This window comes from Terrapene carolina, unplaced genomic scaffold, assembly GCF_002925995.2.
Source record: "Terrapene carolina triunguis isolate 2854851 unplaced genomic scaffold, T_m_triunguis-2.0 Scaffold42, whole genome shotgun sequence".
Lineage (NCBI taxonomy): Eukaryota > Metazoa > Chordata > Testudines > Emydidae > Terrapene > Terrapene triunguis.
Window position 1 is genome coordinate 28399864 of NW_020664393.1, and position 20940 is coordinate 28420803.

A 20940-nucleotide genomic window follows, 5' to 3' on the forward strand; every position below is an offset into this window, starting at 1 on the left:
TGTGTGTGTGTGTGTGTGTGTGTGTGTGTGTGTGTGTGTGTGTGTGTATATACATACATACATACATACACACACAAAAACTTTACTTCATTAAAAAAAAAAAAAAAAAAAAAAAATCAAGCTTTGAACCATTTCTAAACAAAAGCCCAACTTCTTTACGAAGAATTTCTGCAAGGAGAAAGAAAGTAAGTACTGACCTTCAAGACGTATCTTGATAAAATCAAGGCAAAACTGTGAAAGATACAACTATATTAGTATTATATATTGCTGGAATTCCATAACCCATGCTTCCACCCAAATAAGCCCCCCAAAAGCCTCCATGTCTTTAGAAAATATGAGTTAAAACCACAACTTTTAAAAACCAAGTTTTAAGAAAAAACTGACTTCAAGACTGAATGCAGTATATTTTTAAACCAAATTTAAAGAAATGAGCATCTTCCATATGTTAATGTCCCTGTTTGTCAGCCTGACTGTTGAACATATACAGGATTTCTCTCTGCATTTACTTTGGCTTTCATTTAAAAGGTTTAAAATACCCTGAAAAAAACATACACGTGACTTTTGCCTTCTAACCAAAGAGATTATTGCTACTTATTAATATTCCAACATGACAACCCTCACCCTAATTTGAAAAGAGGACTGACAAAGCAGAAGTGTACCTACAATCACAGGTTCCACAACCATTCTTCGAAGGGTTCCTATTCGTATACTTCGACAGTGTAGAATGACGCTTTCCCAGGAGTTTTGGTAATTTATAGGTACAGCATCAGTTATTTCTTGAGAAGTAACTTTACGACGTTTTACTGGTGTGTTAGATACAATGTTGCCAAACTGCAAAGTAATTTTCAAGTATCAGAATTTCTCATTACAATTTGCTGTTAATGCAGAAACCCATTACACTGTAACAACTTAATTTTCACCCATTTTTGCATAGATAAATAGAATTACATAATATGGATGCCAACTGTATAAAGGCTGTTATTCCCCCAAGAATTTCCGCTGACATAAAAATCAGGAAAACAAAGTTTAAGTATTTTGTTAATGCAACCAGATTACAGAGGTAACTATTAGTGCTATTTGTGTACATTTTGCCACAATTATGAATTGTGATTAGTGCTTTTGGAGTTGCCAAAAAACAACATAATTACACTACTGCATTGAAGTGTGGTGCTGCTTGACATGCTCAAGACTGCTTCTCTCCTTCCTCAAAATGTTCTTTTTGGTTTTATTAGTACATTCTTTGGGTGACTGTGAAAGTGCAGAACTATTCTTCTTGAAGTATAGCACATGAGATTGCTACCAGGATCACAACATTCCAGAAGAGAGATCATACATAACCATGGAAACCCTCAGGGGACCTCTGTCGGTGAGCTGTTAGATTTTTAGGGCAGATTCCAGAATGAAGAAGCTGAGCACTGATATAAGGCATTTGGAGATTGGCTTCAACTCAAAGAATCTAGTGAAGCTGAAGTGATGCATTAGCTCAAGAGATGTGTCTGCTTTGATTTTCAAGTAGAACAATTCTAGAATATTGTTTTTAGAAGGAAAGCTGATCGTTAACTGTCAAGTGACAAGGTTTTCAATCTTAATGATACTTACAAATTTTTACTTTGTTCTATTCTGTTGAACAGTTTTCTGTGTTCATCTCATGTTTAGTGCTGATATTCTCTTTTTAGTTATAAAAAATGACTACATTGCTGTAAAAAGGTACTAAGAGCTTGAAAAATAACTACCTAAACTAAGTTACTAATCATTTTTGGCCATAGTTCATAATGCACTTTGGGATCCTTTGAATTAAAAGTGCAATAAAAAAAATTAAATAACCAAAGTAGGTCTAGTACAGGAATAGCTACAACAAACATTTTGCTACTAGTATTACCCATGAAGACATTTTATTTTGCCTGTCGGAACCTAGCTAGTGCTAGTAGGTGAAACCTGTAATACGTTTGTTTTCGTCAGAAAAGTATAAAATAGAACTCTAATCAACTGGTATACACTATATCTGTTTATAATACAGCAGTTAAGTTCTTGCCATATGAAACATTCACATATTAAGTACCATAGCCGTACTGTTACCATAGGCAATCAGTGTGAAGGGCTAAAGGATTCAGTATTAAGAGTATATAGAGTGAAAGATGGTTAGCTTTTTGCAGGATTTATGATAAATACCTAATTTAACAGAGAGACAGGGTGGGTAAGGGAATATCTTTTATTGGACCAACTTCTGTTGGTGAAAGAGACAAGAGTTTAAGCTCTTCTTCAGGTCCTCGCCCACCTTGTCTCTCAATATCCTGGGATCAACACTGCTATGTCAACACTACAAGCATTGTAACAGACACAGTTAATGGTAGTTTCCTTCTGTCATGGCTAAAACTGTAAGTATGTTCAATGTTGATGATATTTCAGCCCACATCTAATTTGCCAACAATTTTCTGTCTTTATTTCACTCACTCTAAAGTGTTCACTAAAACTCGGATGTTAGCAGTTCGTTCTTTAAGGTTAGTGAAAAGGAATATGAGGTGGTGCAGTGAAAGACAGTGGGAAGGTTTTCAAAAGGCTCAAATAGGACTTAAGTGCCTAACTTCCAATGAGTTTCAATGAAGTGTTTTCAATTATTTCCTTATGTAATTTCAGAAGAGTATTAGAAGAACTGAAATGGAAGAATTGTATTCGTGACCCTAACTTCAGGCCTTGCCATCTTAAAAGTTAATCAAACAGAGCATATTATGTAGCCTAGTAAATTTCCACAAAGGAGTGCTGACTTCTTGAATATGAATGTAATATGCTGAAATCTATAACACTAGTTCAGTGTTCTAAACACACATTTTCAAACACTTCCAACTTGGATCTGACATCCGGTGTACTATCTCAAGTACACTTGGAGTATGTCAACATTGTAATTAAACACCCACACTTGCCCTGTGTCAGCTGATTTGGGCTTGTGGGGGTTGGGCTATGGGGCTATAAAACTGCAGTGGAGACTTTTGGGGGGACACCACAAAGGGGGAACGTTCCCATAGCCTGGGCTCCAGCCCAACCCCAAATGTCTACACCACAATTTTACAGCCCTGCAGCACCAGCCAGCTGAAATGGGTCAGCTGTGGGTATTTAACTGCAATGTAGTCATATAGCTGCTGGACCTAATTCACAATAACTCAAATGTACAAGTGACCCAAAAGAGCTTTAAGCAGCACCATCATCAATTGAACACCAATTGTTATAGGGAATTTATTTATTTATTATTTTTTAAAGGATCACTGTCAAGGTTGTTAAGTCTTTAAATTAACATACCGTGAAAGCTGTCCCCTTTGACAGCACTAAAGGAGTCTGCTCATGGTGCATTTTTTGTCTTTGTTTATCCAATTCTTGCAGTGGTGCTCAACTAAAAAACAAAAATCCCCACCATGAAATCCTTAAAATAAGTGCTATTAGTTGGGACAGTTGTCAAAGTATTTAATTTTAAGGACCATCATCCTTGCCCAGTGTCCCTTTATGTTTAAAAAATTTAATGCTAAAAATTATCCTTCCATTAATGCATACAAATATTATACACCACTTCACATCCCACAATGGAAGAACAGGTCCCTAATTATATAGAAAGATAATTTGTTCAGCATTAAACACAAAGAATGTTGAGAATGTATGATTTTTTAACACATCCCTAAATGCATAAATATCTACATATATTGAACAAGTTTCCTTAGGCTTCCAATGTTGTATGAATGAGGAGAATACTTGACCAACTGTCCAAGGTGAAAAGTAATCAAATAAAGACCACTTATGACAACTTCTGGTAGGATACACCTTTAAATTTCTCATTCGCTATCTGAAATTTTATACACAGAGGTTTATTTAAAAAAAAAAAAAAAAAATTTAAACTGAGTACCTGATCTTTCATTCTTGCTTTTCTTGGTAACGTGATGGCAATTTCTGTGTCCGTTGCAACAGTACTTAATCTCTGTTCTATTCCAGAAGTATTTTCCTTTAATGCTGCTTCCACCTTTCCTGTGGAAGGCGCTGGGGAAGAACGGGCTGAATCTGCGGGTCGAGGCGATGTGCTTTCTATTCTGTTAGTGCTGCCACTGTCGTCGTCATCCTCCTCGTCGTCACTGGACAAAATAACTAGGAAGCAAATATTAAATACAAAATACAATGCTTGATGCATGTAATATTTTTTTTAAATGACTATTTAGTGGCTTTTCTCTTTTTGGATAGCTAAAACACAGAACATCAAATGTCATCTGCATCAATTTCTTCAACGTATTTTCTTTATTAATATTTACTTTGCCACCATCAGTGGAAGTGGAAATACCAACTTCGTGGTCAAGACAAATAAACCTGTTCAGTAAGGAATTAGCCGTGATCAATATGAGTTAAGCCCAATTTAATTATCTTTTGCTGGAAAGGTTCATTCTTAAAAGGCAATGGAGCCCTGGCAAATATTTAAAAAAAAATTACCATCCAAAGCACAGCTCAAGGTACTTAAATTTGAGAGGCAGCATGATACAGTACACTAAGCATGGGACTGGAACCAGAAACTCTGGAAGTTCTAATTCTGGCACTGCTATGTGGCTGTAAGCAAGCTGCTTAACCTCTCTCTCTGTGCTATTCACCCCTACGGACCTGTACACCATTCAGCGAGTAAGTTTGAATCTTATGTGGAAGCATTCAATGGGATTAATTCAAAGGTATGGGGGGGTGGACATGGTCAGAGCAATGGATAAGGAATATTGTCTTCACAGGTACATGTTACATTGGACTAGAGGGTAGTGATGTAAGCATTGGGGAGGACAAAGTAAATATGAAGAGGCTGCCGCAGTCCAGACATGAGCTGAGTATTTGGACAAGAGAACTTCAACCATGTAGATTAAATTAAAAAGGTTTGATTTTAGAAATGTTATGCAGAAAGAAACAGCAAAATGTGACATCACCTGGATGTGAGGGGCAAAGGAGAGGGAGAAGCCAAAAAACCACCTTCCCTTTTTCAAGCTTAAAGTAATGCATCCTCAGCAGGAATACTCTTTAGAAATGAAGAATCAATTATCAGCAACACGCCTAGTATTTTTAAATATATTAAGAAACGACTACATTTTCCACATTCATCATATTTTATTGTACTCATAAGGGGTGTACCTCTAAAATGCAGAACAATGCAAAATTAAAAACAAAAAAACAAGATCAGCAAAAGATTCCAAATAGTTGGCAGGAGACAAATGGAGCCAAATATCTTTCATTCTTATAGGATATTCTTGGGTATTTGGCAAGTTCAAATCATATCTAGCTATATAAAAGCATACTTACTCGGATCATTTAGTTCAGTTGGTCTTGTATTCCTCTGTCTTAAGTTTCCTGAACTTTTAGGAATTTTTGTCCCAGTTAAGAGACCAACTTTTCCATTCGGTCGCGACATAGAATGTCCTAGAATATCACGACTCAGTATGATATCAACTGGACCCTTCCCACCAGCAGAGCCATAGAACTTCTGTGTGTTCAATCCTGTACCTGGAGATTTTTGCCCTGTTGAATTCTGATGTATTGAAGATCGCAATAAAGGTCTCGGAGATTCACTTAATGTCACAGTTTGTTTGGAGCGTCTTTGCAAATCCTTACAGAAAACATTTCCATAACTTTGGCATTTGGTCTGATTTTCATTTGTCTTTTCACAGCCTGAGCAAAATGTGGAATAATCAGTTGGTTCCAAATCCTTGAATTAAAAAAAAAAAAACAGCAATAAGTACAACACATGTGGTTTTGGCATTTGTAGAAAAAGGTACAACAGAAACCCAGATTTTAATCTTGCAATTGAAATGTATATTTAAAAGAAACAAATCACTCAGACCTATGTATGTTATGTTAGCAATACCAAAAAGAACGCAAGTCTAAAGCAAGCATTAAAGAGTAGCTTGACTTTTTTGTTTTGCTTTTTAAGTGGGAGTCAAAGGGTATGTCTACACTGCAACTAGACACCCATGGCTGCCCCGTGCCACCCAACTTGGGCTCGCAGGGCTCTGGCTGAAGGCCTTTTTTATTGCAGTTTAGACTTCCAGGCTTGGGCTGGAGCCTAAGGTCTGAGACTCTCCCTCCTCGCAGCCCAGAATTCTACACAGCAATGAAACATGAAATAGTAGCTTTCAACAATAATTATCTTTCAGATGTCTTAAAGTAGAAGGTGTCAGTTTATCTTTTATGTGATGTCTCAGCATGAGCTATGCTGATGATACACCCACCACTGAACCTTGCTAGAATTAGGCTCTCTTTGAAAGCAACAGGCTATTTAAGTAGATGGTACTTTCGCCTTATTTTTATTGTGCATTTGTTTTATATCCTAAGTAGCACAAAATAAATTAAAACTTAGCAAAAATCCACACAATATATTAAATCTTATCACCACCATTTATGTATCTTTGACTGTCTCATGTGCCTTCTACTCACTAATCTAATCTCCTCCAACACTTATTCTAGTATTTCAACCTGCACAGTAGGATTCATGCAAACTAAGGCACCTTACTCTATAGACAGATTCCACCCCCCCACACACCCTTTTTTTTCCCCATTCTTTAAACATCTCTGGCATATACAGTATACACAATGGTATCATGTGGCACAGCACTCTCGCTGCACTCACATAGAATGAGCTGCAAAGAGTGGGTCAGGATTTCACCCAATGGGAGTTTTGCCATTGTCCTCACTGAGGTCAGGACGTTACCTTCTCTCTTTTTATGCTCAGCCATGTAACCATTTGACATTTTAAATTCATTGCAGGAACAGAATTCTCTCCGATAATAAATTATTCACCATATTTAGCAGTTAATATGAGTCTTGCAATTGAAACAGAAATAGAAAACAAGAATACCACCTTTGTTTAAACGGCTCACTAGCTTTAAGAGTAAACACAATATTTGACATAACTACATTACACACATTATGAACTGAATATACTGAAATGCACATACATTATGTATATCCTCCAATGCATTCATTTGACTAGAAGACAGAAAAGTGCTAAAAGGTCCAAGGATGAAAAAAATATATATGTTCGTGACATTTGATAGAAAATCAATTTACTGCAAGTAGAAGTTTTAGATCTTTAGCATGAAATTGTGCCTTTTTCTCATTTCATGTGCAAGGAGGCTCTTCTAAATTTTTTTTTCCATTCTAGTTTTTCCTCCAATCATTGGATATTTTTGTACTGAAAACTCCTCCCCCTTCCTGTCTTCACTTGACCGGAACAAAACCCAAAATGGCAGTTTTACTTCTCTATGCACAGTCCTTATTAATTACCAATATATCAGCAGGAATGGATAGTTGAGTGCTTGTACCTCTTACGTCAAGTTACCCCAAATGATGCTCGTTCACTCATAATATTTACCAAATGGTTCTGTGTTTGTGGCTTGAAAGAATAAATATTTGAAAAATGTCAACAAGTAAAGCAAGTTAAAAGTTCTTTTAAGCCTTTTAGATTTAACAGGTCACATTACAAATAAATTTAACCTAACTAGGTAAAAGAAAGTAAAAGGGAATATTAACTCTCCCATCCAAAAGGAAAGTTTAACGAAGTCAGACATTTTTTTCCAGTGGCAACAAAAAACGGTTACCTACCTTTCGTAACTGTTCTTTGAGATGCGTTGTTCATGTCCATTCCATTCTAGGTGTGTGCGCACCCACGTGCATGGCCGTCCGAGACTTGCCTTAGCGGTGCCTATGGGGACAGCTGCAGCGCCCTCTGGAGTGCTGCGCTCATGGCGCAGTATATCAAGCTCTATCAGCCTAGGCCCTCTCACTTTTTTCTTGCCAACAACTCCAACAGAGGGGCAGAAGGGCAAGTAATGGAATGGACATGAGCAACAAGTTGCTAAGAACAGTTATGAAAGAAAGGTAACCATTTTTTCTTCTTCGAGTGCTTACTCATGTCGATTCCATTCTAGGTGACTCACAAGCAGACTCCTCAGAAGCCAGCTCAGAGTTCACAACCTTGCAGCACTGCTCTGCCAAAGCCAGCGTCATCCCAAGCTTGCTGGGTAAGCACATAATGAGATGCTAACGTGTGGACGGATGACCAGGTAGCAGCCCAACAGATCTCTTGGATCGGCACCCATGCTAGGAAGGCTGCTGAGGATGCCTGTGCCCTAGCCGAGTGAGCCGTCACGATCGCTGGCGGGAGCACCTTCGCCAGCTCAGAACAATAACAGATGCAGGCCGTGATCCAAGATGGAATTCTTTGGGTAGACACTCGGTAACCTTTCATCCTGTCCACGACAGCAACAAACAGCTGCGTTGACTTGCGGAATGGCTTGGTCCTAGCTATGTAGAAGGCCAGCACCCGTCTGACATCCAGGGTATGCAGTCTGCGTTCCTCATCCGACGCATGAGGCAGAAGACCGTTAGGTACACGTTCTGACCCACATGAAACTGGGCGACGATCTTGGGACAGGTGCGGACGCAGCTGGACCGTGTCCTTGTAGAAAAATGTATAGGGCGGCTCCAAAGTGAGCGCCCTGATCTCAGACACCCTGAGGGTCAAAGTTATGGCAACCAAGAAATAAACTTTCCAAGAAAGAAGCAGGAGGAGCACGAAACCAGGGGCCCTTGAGCCATGACAACACAAGATTCAGGTCCCAAGGGGAGACCGGGTCCCGGATGTGCAGGTAGAGGTGCTCCAGACCTTTTAAGAATCGTGCCATCATAGGATGGGCAAAAATCGACCTGCCTTGAAATGGAGAGTGGAACACCGAAATGGCCGCCAGGTAGACTAACCGAAGAGAGCGACAGGCCCTGGGTGCAGTAAATAGGCCAGGACACGATGCAGCGGGGCCTCCGAGACCCGAAGTTGTCAATCCGAGGCCCAACACATGAATCATTTCCACTTTTCCAGGCAGGTCACCTGGTGAACAAGACCTGCTGGACCCCAGCAGAGCATGGTCGCTCATCCGCATTCAGCCATGCAGTAGCCATGCTGTCAGGTGCAGCGCCGCCAGGTTCGGATCAGCACTGTGCTGTGGTTCTGGGACAGCAGATCCGGCTGAAGAGGTAGCTGCAGCGGGGCGGATGCCAAAAGACTGAGTGACATGCCCAACCAGTGTTGGCGAGGCCACACTGGGGCTGTGAGGATGATGCTCACCCTGTCCTGCTTCACTTTTATCAGGACCCTGTGAATTAGGGGCACCGGCAGGAAGGCATACATCAGCGCTCGCGACCATGTATCAAGATGGCATCTGACAGGGATCCCTTGTCCCTGCTCTGCAGGAAACAGAACACGTTTCCTGTTCTGCCTGGAAGCAAGCCAGTCCACTTGGGGACTCCCCCACCTGCAGAAGATCAGGCTGACCACCTCCAGATGGAGCAACCATTCGTGGCGAGATCAGAAGGCTCTGCTGAGGCGATCTGTCACAACGTTCTTGGCACCACGTAGGTGGGCGGCCACCAGATGAATGGCATGCCACACACAAAAGTTCCAATGGCTGAGGGCCTCCTGACAGATGACCAAAGACCTGTCCCCGTCCTGTCTTTTGATGTAATACATCGCGGCGGTATTGTCCGTCAGGACCTGCACTACCTTGCCTTTTAGGTGGGGGAAGAAGGCCTGGCAGGCTAAGCGAACCGCTAAGCTCCCTGACGTTGATATGGAGGGTTAGATCGTCCCGCAGCCAGTGGCCCTGGGTGCTGAGCTCGCCCAGATGGGCTCCCCATCCCAGATCTGAGGCATAGGATACCAGAGTCAGTGATGGGGACGGAGTCACGAAGGGAACTCCCGCAGCACCAATCAGGGATCTAGCCACCAGTTGAGGGAAGAAAGGACACAGTCTGGTACCCTGTCCATCCGATCCAGGAAATGTCTGTTGGGAACGTAGACCAAGGCGAGCCATGCTTGTAGGGGCTGTAGGTGGAGCCGAGCATGGCTAACCACGTATGTGCATGCGGCCATATGACCCACCAGCCATAGGCAGGTATAGGCCGTAGAGAGCAGGTGGTTCTTCAGATGGGAGATCAGGTCCAACATGGCCCGAAAGTGCGCTTCCAGTAGGAAGGCCCTGGCCTGCATGGAGTCTAAAACAACTCCGATGAACTCTATGTGCTGGACTGGCACTAACATTGGACTTTTCTATATTTATTAACAGGCCCAGGTCGCAGCAGGTGGAACATACCAGATCGAGGCTGCCCCACACTTGATCTGGAGACCTGTCCTGGATGAGCCAGTCGTTGAGGTACGGAGATAGGTGGACCCCACGACACCTGAGGTAAGCTGCTACCAGCGTCATGCACTTTGTGAACACCCTGGGGGCCAAAGAGAGGCCAAAGGGCAGCACCATGAACTGGAAATGGTGTGCTCCCACCAAAAAACAGAGGAAGCGCCTGTGCCCCAGGAATATAGAAATATGGAAAAAAGTGTCCTTTATGTCGAGAGCAGCATAACAGTCTCCCAGAACCAGGGAGGGGATGATGGAGGCCCGGGAGACCATGCAAAACTTCTGTTTCTGGAGAGACTTGTTGAAGTGGTGCAGGTCCAGGATAGGTCGGAGGCCCCCTTTGGCTTTTGGGATTAGGAAGTACCAAGAATAGAACCCCCTTCCTTTCATGACCCAAGGAACGTCCTCCATGGCCTCCAGACGCAGAAGGTTGTCGACCTTCTGAGCGAGGAGTTGCTCATAAGAAGGGTCCCTGAAGAGGGATGGGGAAGTGAGGGGTGGGCAAAAATTGCAGGGTATAGCCTCGAGCAATTATGTCCATGACTCAACGGTCCGATGTAACTCTCAACCAGGCTGAGTGGTAAGGGAAAAGGCAGTTGAGGAAAGGTGGTGGATCCGGGGAATTGGCTGGGGCATCGCTCTCAACCGCTCCATCAATACGGGCGCTTCTGCCCCGTTGAATGTTTAGCCTGGCAAGGCTGCGTGGGCAAGCAGGAGGCAGAAGGGCGGCGACGACCAAAGCTGGTGTCCATATCCCCTCTCCTGGCAGGTCCGGAACCAGGTTGCCACAACCTTGGCAGTGGAGGCAGCCGGAATGTCTTACGCGTTGACTGCAGCATGTGGATGCCCAGGGAATAGAGATTTGTTTCGGTGTCCTTTACTTTATGCTGCCTCACATCCGTTTGATCAGAAAACGGACCGTTTCCATCAAAGGAAAGGTCCTGAATGGAGGTCTGCATCTCCTGGGAGAGTCCAACAGTTTGAAGCCAGGAGCTGCGCCTCATCACCACTGCAGACGCCACCACCCTGGGTCCACTGCATCCCACACCATTTGCACGGCACAGCGGGCCGGTGAGGTGCCCTCCTGCACGAGAGTGCCAAACTCCTGGGCCTGCTCCTGCGGGAGGGACTCCTTAAATTTATGGAGTGTGTCCCAAAAATTAAAGTTATAGCGGCCCAGGAGGGCCTGGTGGTTTGCCACCCAAAACTGTAGACTTGTTCGGAAGAAAAATTTATTCAACGGCAAGTCCAGCTGCTTGGCCTCCTTGTTTTTTGGGGTGGAACTAAAGTGCACCTGCTTCTCCTTTTCCTTGGCCGCGGGGGTTGCCAAGGGGGGGGGGGGGGGGGGAGAAGGAGGGAGGGGTTTATAAAGATATTCAAAACTTGTTGCCGGAACAAAGTTCTTTCTCTCGGCTCGTTTTGAGGTAGGAGGGATAGAGAAGGGCATCTATCAATTTTGAGGACCCCTTCATGCACTGGCAGTGCTATATGGGCAGGGGTTGAGGCTGACAGGACCGTAAACAGAGTGTCCTCCTGTTCAGCCATCTCTTCCACTTGTAAGCCTAGATTGTCGGCTACCCACCGGAGCAAGGCCTGGTGGTCCTTAAAGTGATCAGGCGGGCTGGTGCTGAATGGGCCCGCGACTGCTTCATCGGGGGAGGACGAGGAAGACTGTATGGGCGGAGGGGGGAACCTGTTCCTCCTTCTCCACTGGAGAGGATGGCTTGCGGGTAGGCAAAGCCTCTTGAAGTTTGGCCACCAGGTGTTCCTCCAGTGCCGGGCCCAGCACCAACTATGCCGGTGGCCACTGCTCCACAGCAGCGGCCAATGAGTGGACTGATGGGGGCATTACCATGACTGGAACACCCCTGGCATTCCAACACTGCCACTGAGCAGGCCACTGTCCTGGCTGCCACTGTCCTGGCTGCCACCACTGTTGGCTCCGATGCCCAGTCCCACCGCTGAGGCCGGGGTGACGGGCTGAAGCAGCCCTCGGTACCAGAGAAGCCCCCTTCCAGAGACCACAGAGGGACTTACGAGGCCTGGGTCCGCCTAGAGACCACTGAAACCAGACATCTGTGCCCCGCCCGAGGAGACCGGTGCCGATAGCGTGGTGAGTAGGTGCTGTGCCGAGGAGGCTGGAGGCGGGAAGATGATCATTCCCACGGTGTCAGTGACCTGGAATGGTGCCAGGACCATGATCTTCGGGACAGTGACCAGCGCCAGTAATATGGGGACCGGCGCCTCCCTCCTAGCAAGATGTGCCGAGACTATGGCGACCGTGACCACAGAGCTGGCGACCGATGGTAAGCCATCGCCGATCTCAATGACATCATTGGCGACCAGCTGCTCACTGAGGAGCCTTATCGACCAACTCGCCCTCTTGGGGAGCCTTAGACGAAGCCTGCAGCACTGGTGGCGCTGGTTGTGCAGGCGGAGGCTGTGCTCCTTTGACATCTGGGCCTTTAAAGGCGTCAGTGCCAGCAGGAGAGAAGGTCCGGTCTCACTCACAGGAGTCAAAGGACCTTTTTCAGGCAGACTGTCCCAACCAGGGAGGGCCAACTGCAGGCCTCTGGTGTAGGCAGGCAGCTCGGGGCCAGCTCCTTGCTCACAGCCTTCTTCGCTGATGCCGGGGAACCGTACTTCTCAGCCCTTTTCTTTGGCACCGGCAATGTGGAGCGGTGCCAGGAGGGCACCAGTGCCAATGGTGCTCTTTTCCGATGCCGAGGTGCTGGGAGACTCATGCTGAGATGGCTTGAACACCAGGCGGAGGGCGGACGCCAAGCCTGATGTGTGTCTCCTTCTGCGTGCAAGGCTTTAAGTTCCTACAAATGCGGCACCACTCTAACGTGTGCTTCCCCCACGCACTTGAGACAGATGCCGTGAGGGTCGCTAACAGGCATAGGCCTGTTACAGGAGTCGCAAGGCTTAAAGCCCAAAGACCAGGGCACAAAGTCTATGCTGGGACCTAGCTACTAATACTAACTACCACAATTAACAGGTACTTAACACTAAAGATAACTATATACAAAGCCGAAAGGCACAAAGTTCAAAGAAAGTAACCGCAATTCCTTGAAGAGCAAGGAAGGCACTCCGACTGACCACCACGGGCAGTAAGTCGGAACTGAGAGGGCGCAGGGTCAGGGGTGCCCGATATACCGCACCATAAGCACGGCACTCCAGAGTACACCACAGCTGCCCTACAGGTACCACTAAAGCAAAATGTCTCCAACGGCTGTGCACGTGGGAGCGCACACACCTAGAATGGAATCAACATGAGCAAGAACTCGAAGAACAGATTAATTTTTATTATATTACAGATCAATATCTATGGAAAACTACCATCTCAAGGAGGGTATTCATGTATCTTTTTAATAACATTTATTCTCTTTTGTCTGAAACACTAAAGAGTTATCTCTTTTGTTTAGCAGATTCCTTTTGTTTTAAAATACTAACACACTGAAATATTATTACTATTTTATATGGAACACAAACAAGTATTGCAAATTACTGGCATTTTCAGGTTTGTCAAAATATAACTGATCATGTTCAAGTATGGGAAACGATTGAAATAATTTAGACTCTGACCATTCTGTTGCTACATCATCAGAAAGAGAAGATTACTTACTTGTAACTGGAGGTTCTTCGAGATATGTGGTTCCTCTATCTCTATTCCACTGAGGGTTATGCAACATGCATTTGGAGCCGGAGATTTTGAAAGTAGTAGTGTCGTTTGGCCCAAGCATGTGGTCAGCCTCACGGTTTTGTCCGAGGCAATAAAAGGCGGAGTGAACAGATTGCACCCTCAGTTCCTTCTATACCGTGAACCAAGAAATCCGCAGCACAGGGGAAGGAAGGTGAGATTGGTATATAGATAAGGACCACAAATCTCGAAGAATCTCCAGTTATATGTAAGTAACCTCCTCTTCTTTGAGTGATTGTCTCTATTATATTCCACTCACGGTGATTAACAAGCAGTACCTAGTTAGGAGGAAGATGCAAGGAAGATGACAGAACTGTGGAGCAGAGACCAGCCACGCCGAATGAGACATCTGTCACAGAGTCTTGAACCAAGGTGTAATGGGAAGAAATGGTATGTATTGAACTCCTTGTGGCCGCCCTACATACATCCGTAAGCAGCACATTGTGAAGCGTGGCCATACTGGATGCCTGTGCTCTCGTGGAGTGAGCTCGTACCCCAAGGGGTGGAGACAGTTCAGATAATCGATAGAACATAATGCACCCCGAAACCCACTTAGAAATTTGCTCAGGGAATATGGCTTGCCACTTAATCCTCTCCATTACAGCAATAAACAGTCTAGGGGACTTCCTGAATGGCCTCATCCTCTGCGGGTAAAAGGCCAGGGACCTCTGGATGTTGAGGAAGTGAAGGCACTGTTCCTCCTCTGAGGAGTGCGAATTTGGAAAGAAAGCAGGTAAGTGAATGGTTTGTTTGAGGTCAAAGCAAGGAACCGCTTTAGCAGAATCTTGAGGTGCATCTTATGGAACGTGGTGAAGGGTGATGAGGTCCATCATCATGGCCCCCAGTTTGCCTACCCTTCTCACAGAAATAATACCTACCAGGAAGGAGAGGAGAGACAGTGAGCAAGAAGCCAGAATTTTGAAGGACAATTTCATCAATGCCGTGAGGACAAAGTTGAAATCCCACTTGGGAGCGATAGATTGAATGGGAGGATAAGTTCATAAGAGACCCTTCCAGAACCTTGCAACAAAGGGGTGCATAAAGACAAAGGTCTCCTCCACGGGGGGTGAAAAGCACTAATGGTTGCTACATGCACCTTGATGGAGTTGAGAGCGAGTGTCAAGGCCTTCAGCAATAGGAGATAGCCCAAAAGGAAAGGAACACCCACAGCCCCAGGAGCAAGACCCTTCTGCTGGGCCTAGGAGGCGAAATATTGCCACTTGGCTCGATTTGACTGCCTCATGGATTTTTCCTGTTACTTGAGAATACTACTTGTACTGCTGACAAACACTTCAGTTCTAGCGAAGATACCCATCCAAAAATCAAGCTCTAAAGAGCAGCGCCTGTGGATCGATGTGTCTGATCCTGCCGTTGAGTTGCATGAGCAGTTCCAGAAAAGCCAGAAGCAGAAACGGAGGACATGCTGACATCCGGAAGAGGGAAAACGAGAATTGAAGAGGACAGAACAAGTCGATCAGGATGACCATAGCTCTCTCCCGTCTGATCTTGTGGTGGATACGGGACAGGAGCGGTAGGGGAAGAGAGGCATAATTGATGTGGTCCGACCAGCATATGACTAGGACAATGTCTTGGGAACGGGTGCAGAGCCCTTCCCTGGAGGAGTACTGGATGCATTTGCTGTTGGTGTGGGAGGCAAAAAGGTCCCTGATCGGAGTTCCCCATCAGTCAAAAATGTCATTGACTACAGAGTTGTGAAGTTCCCATTTGTGGTTGGTCACGAATTTCCTGCTGCGAGAGTCCACAATCATGTTCGGAGTCCTCGGAAGACAAGATGCGTAAAACAGGATATTGTGTGCGATGCACCAGTTCCACAAGCAAACCGCCTCTGCACAAAGTGCTGGTGACTTTGTGCCCCCTTGCTTGTTTATGTAGTAAATGGTGGTGGTATCATCTAACATGATGAGAACTCGACGGGAGTGGATAGACAGGAGAAATGCACGACACACACTCCTTTCTGCCCCAAGCTCCAGGATGTTGATGTGCATGCTGGATTCCTGAGCGGTCCAAGTTCCTTGTGTCAGGTGATAGCACATGTGGGCACCCCATCTATTGAGTGATGCATCTGTGATGATCATTGTGCATGGGGAAGACTGAAGGAAGGGTATTCTGGTGCAAAATTGAATTGGTCCTTCCACCACTGAAAACAAGATGAGAATCTTGGGTGTGTGTGTGGTGGTGGTGGTGGTGTGAATGGGATAGTCAGTAGAAGGTCCATGGAATGGTTCGTAGGAGAATAGGCTCTCTGTAGCCACAGAGAAAGCAGAGACAAGCAAAGGAGGTGACATATGTGCACATCGCCATGTAGCCAAAAAGGGAAAGGCAAGTTCTGGCAGGAACAGAAGGACTGGAAGTCACCATAGTAATCAGTTCTAACAGGGTCTGGAATCTGTCCTCTGGTAGGGTAGGCACATGCAGAGACCGCACTGATGCATGGCCCAATGAACTCTAGGGACTGTGTGGGGTCCAATGTCAATTTTTTGTTGTTGATGCTCAGCCCCAGGAAGGAGAGCAGTAGAAGCAGCAGGGAGGTAGATACTTGAGCCTCCTGTTTGGATCATGCTGCTAGCAGCCAGTCATCGAGATAGGGGAATATAAGGGCTGGTCTACACTACCATGGTAAATCGATCTAACTTACGCAACTTCAGTTACGTGAATAACGTAACTGAAGTAGACGTTGTTAGATCCACTTACCGCAGTGGCTACACTGCACTGTGTCGACGGGAGAGCGTCTCCTGTCGACTTCCCTTGTGCTTCTCGGGGAGGTGAAGTACACAAATCGATGGGAGTGCGGGTTTTCACCAGACCCGCTCAGCAGGGCTGATCTACCAGCAAGTGTAGACATACCCTAAGGATCCCTCGACACTGGAGGTGGGCAACCATTACAGAGAAAACCTTGCTAAAGACCAGTGGAGCAGTAACGAGTCCAAATGGTAGAACCCTGTATTGGAAGTGTCGAGAGCCTACCATGAATCCTCTGTGGGTAGGATGAATATGTGGAAGTAAGCGTCTTGCATATCAAAAGCCGTAACCCATGTGCCTCTTTCTAGCAAGGGTATAATTGGCTGCAAGAGTGACCATAAAAAACTTTGGTCCACGTATGAAGTGAGATAGATGACAGATCTAGGATTGGTCTCCATCCTCCTTTTTTCTTAGGTACCAGGAAATAAGTGGAATAGAACCCTGTGCCTCAAAAGGCCATGGGAACAGGTTCCGTCGCTCCCCTTTGAAGGAGGGCATCTACCTCTAGGGCGAGGATACTATCATGGGAGTGGTCCCAGAGGCAGGACGGGGGATGTGGATGAGGTAGTATCATGAACTTGATCACATAGCCATGTCAAATGGCATCCAGAACCCACTTGTCCGTTATCACACTTCAGACTGGTAGAAAGAGTGCTAGATGTTCCCCAGAGGGGGTGGGTTGTATGTATGGTGGAATGCAAGGTGGTTGTTGGCTCTCTAAATGCACTCAGAAATATCGCTTATGCGAAGACTGAGTACACGGTGTTGAAGACTGTGCTGACGGACCAGGTGGATGGGATTGTTGGGTCTTCTGATTCTTAAAAGGAGGCTCGTAGGGTTGCTCAAAGAATTGAGGAGTTCTGAACTGTTGTGCAAGGGGTGGGTGGTTGAACTTGCATTTGGGTGCTGATGTGTATATATACACCCAGTGATCGCAGAGTAGTCTGGAGTCCTTGAGGGAGTGAAGGTAATCATCAGTCTTCGGGTTGAAGAGGAGAGAATTATTGAAAGGGAGGTCTTCAATAGTATTCTGCACCTCCCAGACAAATGCAACCAGGGTTCTCTTCTCATGACGATCCCTGTGGCCACAGTGCGTGAAGATGTGTCCACCAAATCCACCACTGCCTGGAGTGTCGTCCTGGCAACCAATTTGCCTTCCTCTAAGATAGTATGGAATTGGGCAAGGTCCTGCTGCGGAAGTTTGTCAGCAAAGTCCACTAACTGGTCATAGTTCAGAAAGTCATATTTTGCTAGTAAAGCAAGGTAACTGGAGAGCCAAAACTGAAGGCTAGCTTAAGAAAAGCTCTTACAACCTACGAGGTCCAATCTCCTACCCGCCTTCTCAGTTGGAGTAGAACACAGATGATGTTGCCTGGCCTGTTCCGTTGCTGCTTGAATAACCAGGGAATTGGGGGGTTGGTGAAGGGATCTGAGTTTTTCTCACCCAATACATAGTATCTCTTTTCCACCCCCTTCTGGGGTGGGTGAACAGGTGGCCAGAGTATGCCAGACAGTGTGGAGCTGTTGGAGAATAGCATCGTTGACTGACATACTAACTATATACAAGAATAAAAGTCTTTTTTCTGTGTTTTAGAAAGAACATTCCAAGAGATGAGAAAACAACTGAGGCTCCGATTCAGACCATGTGGCTGAGAGAAAGGACTGCGGGCACAGGCGGTCCGCCCTGCCCTTTATCACCTCAGACCAAATCAAGGGTGCATGCGCAGACCCAGGGTGCATTCGCAGACCAATGGATACTACTACTTCCCAAAATCTCCGGATGCATGGCACATGCATATTACCCTCCACAGAATAAAACAGGGATCATCATTTGAAGAAATAAATATTATAAAGGTATACACAGTACCAATATTGACTCTTTACAATTTGGATGTGTCAGAGTGGTAGATAAACATATTTTAAATCACTGAAACATTCTGTTGCCAGTTACAAACACTTTTAAAACTGTAACTATTTCCACTCTGAAAAACTTGAGCTGTGTCTTACTGATGCTACTCGTTTCTGAAGTTAAAATAGAATTTCGCATTTTGTATCTAACCCACCTCTAAGTGGGTTAAACAGTTTTTTGTAGCAGGAGACAGAGGCAAATCAGATTGACATGAACTGCAGTGACGTTTCTGTTGTACCTTCCTCTTAATTTCAGATTCCGATTCTGATCCTGACTCTTCTGTGTTCTCCATTATACTTTCTATGGGGGGGAAAAAAAATCAAATAAATTAACACAGAGAAATCAATGTATTATCTTTAGATGCAGAAAAGACTTTTGACAGGAGTGGGCTGGAGGTATATGTTTTACACTGTAGAAAAATTTGGATTGGAACCCATATTTAGTTCCTGGATCCAACTGTTATATTCTTACCTAGTCCCCCATATCACAACCAACAATGTGACCTCTTCAGCCTCTTCTGGGGTACTAGAAAACTGTGTTTGCTGACCCCATTAACTTTTTTATTTGGCTCTTGAGCCCCTGGCAATAGCTGTACAGGCTCATTAAAATATCTGAGGCATACAACTTGGTTCCATGGAGTATAAATTGATGTTATATGCAGACAATACCCTTTTGCATACATCGAAAACCAGAAACCACTATTCCAACCTCCCTATCATTAATTCAAAAATTCAGAGCAATATCTGGTTACAAAATAAATTGGGAAAAATCAGAACTATTTCTCTGTTGTCATGTAGTTGGGCTTTTTCCACAGGCAAACTGATGCAATTAAGTACCGCAATATACAAGTACCAAGAAACATTAATACATTTATCTTCACTAGTTTGGAATCCGTCCTCTGTCAAATAACTAGTTATATAAATAGGTGGCATCCACTCTCCCTGAGCCTGTAGGGAACGGTTAGTACAATAAAAATGAATATTCTGCCTAGACTACTCTATATTCTATCTATATCCCTCTGTCTAATCAAGGCCCATTAACTCCAGCTCCCTATAGCCAAAAGGTAGGTTTGCGCTCCCAGACCTACAAAATTACTATTGTGCTTTTATCATGTTACAGATGTTGGTTCCAGCATTCTAATACCCTTATATCTATACAAGAGGAAGCGGAAAGGGTATTAATGCATCCAATTCCTCCCATGGAGCTCCTGGGTGCTTCTTTTTGTCCAATGGAAAAAAAATAAGGTGCCTACAGTGGTGGCTGCGAGGAGGGTCTGGACTATCCTAGCTAAGAGGTACCAATTTCATCCTCACTACAAAATTACCTATCAAGTGTAACTCAAACTTGCAAATTTGGGGGAGGGGGGGAAGGAGAGGGAACTATAATTACAAAGAACTAGCTGAGCAAGGGCATGAAACAGATTTCCCAGTTAGTCAAGGATAAAGGCTCTTGTCTCTTTTCTAAACACTAAAGAAACCATATGACCTGCCACCCTCAGTAGAGTGGCTGTCCTTACAACTAACACACTTGCTAATGTATCAATTTGGTCTGGATGCCCTAGGACTGTCACAGGCCCCAGAGCTACTGGGGACCTTGGAATGCTTCATTATCTCCCCCAAACCTATATTCACTATGTATACTTTACTAACAAAGAAAAATTCTAGTGGTCTGGAGTGCTTTGTGAAAGCATAGGAAGGGGAGTTATCACAGCCCGTAAAAGAACCCCAGTGGCAGACTATATATGTTAAAAATGCTTCTGTGGATCTCAGGCTACACCCGATACAGCAAAAGATTCTATTCAAAATATACTCGATGCCACAAAGGTTGAGCAAGATAGAGTCTTGTCCTCTGATGTTTGTTGGCACTGTAATAAAGAAAAGAACTCTGATACATATGCTATGGGACTGTCCAACTGTCAGGCAGCTGTGGAAAGAGGTATGCACAAGAGTGAAAATAGTGCTTGGTTTCAGCAACCAAATCTTAGCTGAAAGTTATATCATAGGTTCTGTACCTACTACACTGGGAGTAACTCCATCACAAAAACTTGGGTTCTTGAGGACTGTAATGACTACCAACTGCATGATTTTACAAAAATGGAGAAGTAGGCTTATACCCAGAATATAGCAATGCCATTTGTACCTGTATGAGTTAGCAGTGAAAGAAAGAAGAGCTTATAGACATGGAGAGCAATTATATGAATTTGAAGACATCTGGACTCCATTTCTTGATACATTTGGATAAAGAATGCTGAGATAGATCAGGTGGAATGAAAGTCTGGCATTCTGTGAGCTATCAGCTTTTTCCCTTTCTTCTTCCCCATCTCCACCTTCCCTTTTTTGACTATTTGTTTGTCTCTTTTTTATTGTTACCCCCAACGTAATATT

At 44.6% G+C, this 20940-nt stretch overlaps 1 protein-coding gene across 6 annotated transcripts in view; it reads right to left on the reverse strand.

Moving 5' to 3' along the window:
- The window catches only part of SENP6 (SUMO specific peptidase 6), a 152456-nt gene that overhangs the window by 39788 nt on the left and 91728 nt on the right, over window positions 1-20940 (reverse strand). For 4 of the 6 annotated variants that reach the window (XM_026654594.1, XM_026654583.1, XM_026654579.1 and 1 more), the window contains 5 exons: window positions 18711-18856; window positions 5302-5704; window positions 3887-4122; window positions 664-831; window positions 198-231 (listed from right to left, as the gene is read on the reverse strand). In XM_026654594.1, coding sequence (XP_026510379.1) covers window positions 198-231; window positions 664-831; window positions 3887-4122; window positions 5302-5704; window positions 18711-18856 — 987 coding nt within the window. The remainder of the gene's footprint in view (window positions 1-197; window positions 232-663; window positions 832-3886; window positions 4123-5301; window positions 5705-18710; window positions 18857-20940) is intronic. The other 2 variants (XM_026654589.1, XM_026654603.1) reach the window with 2 other exon arrangements.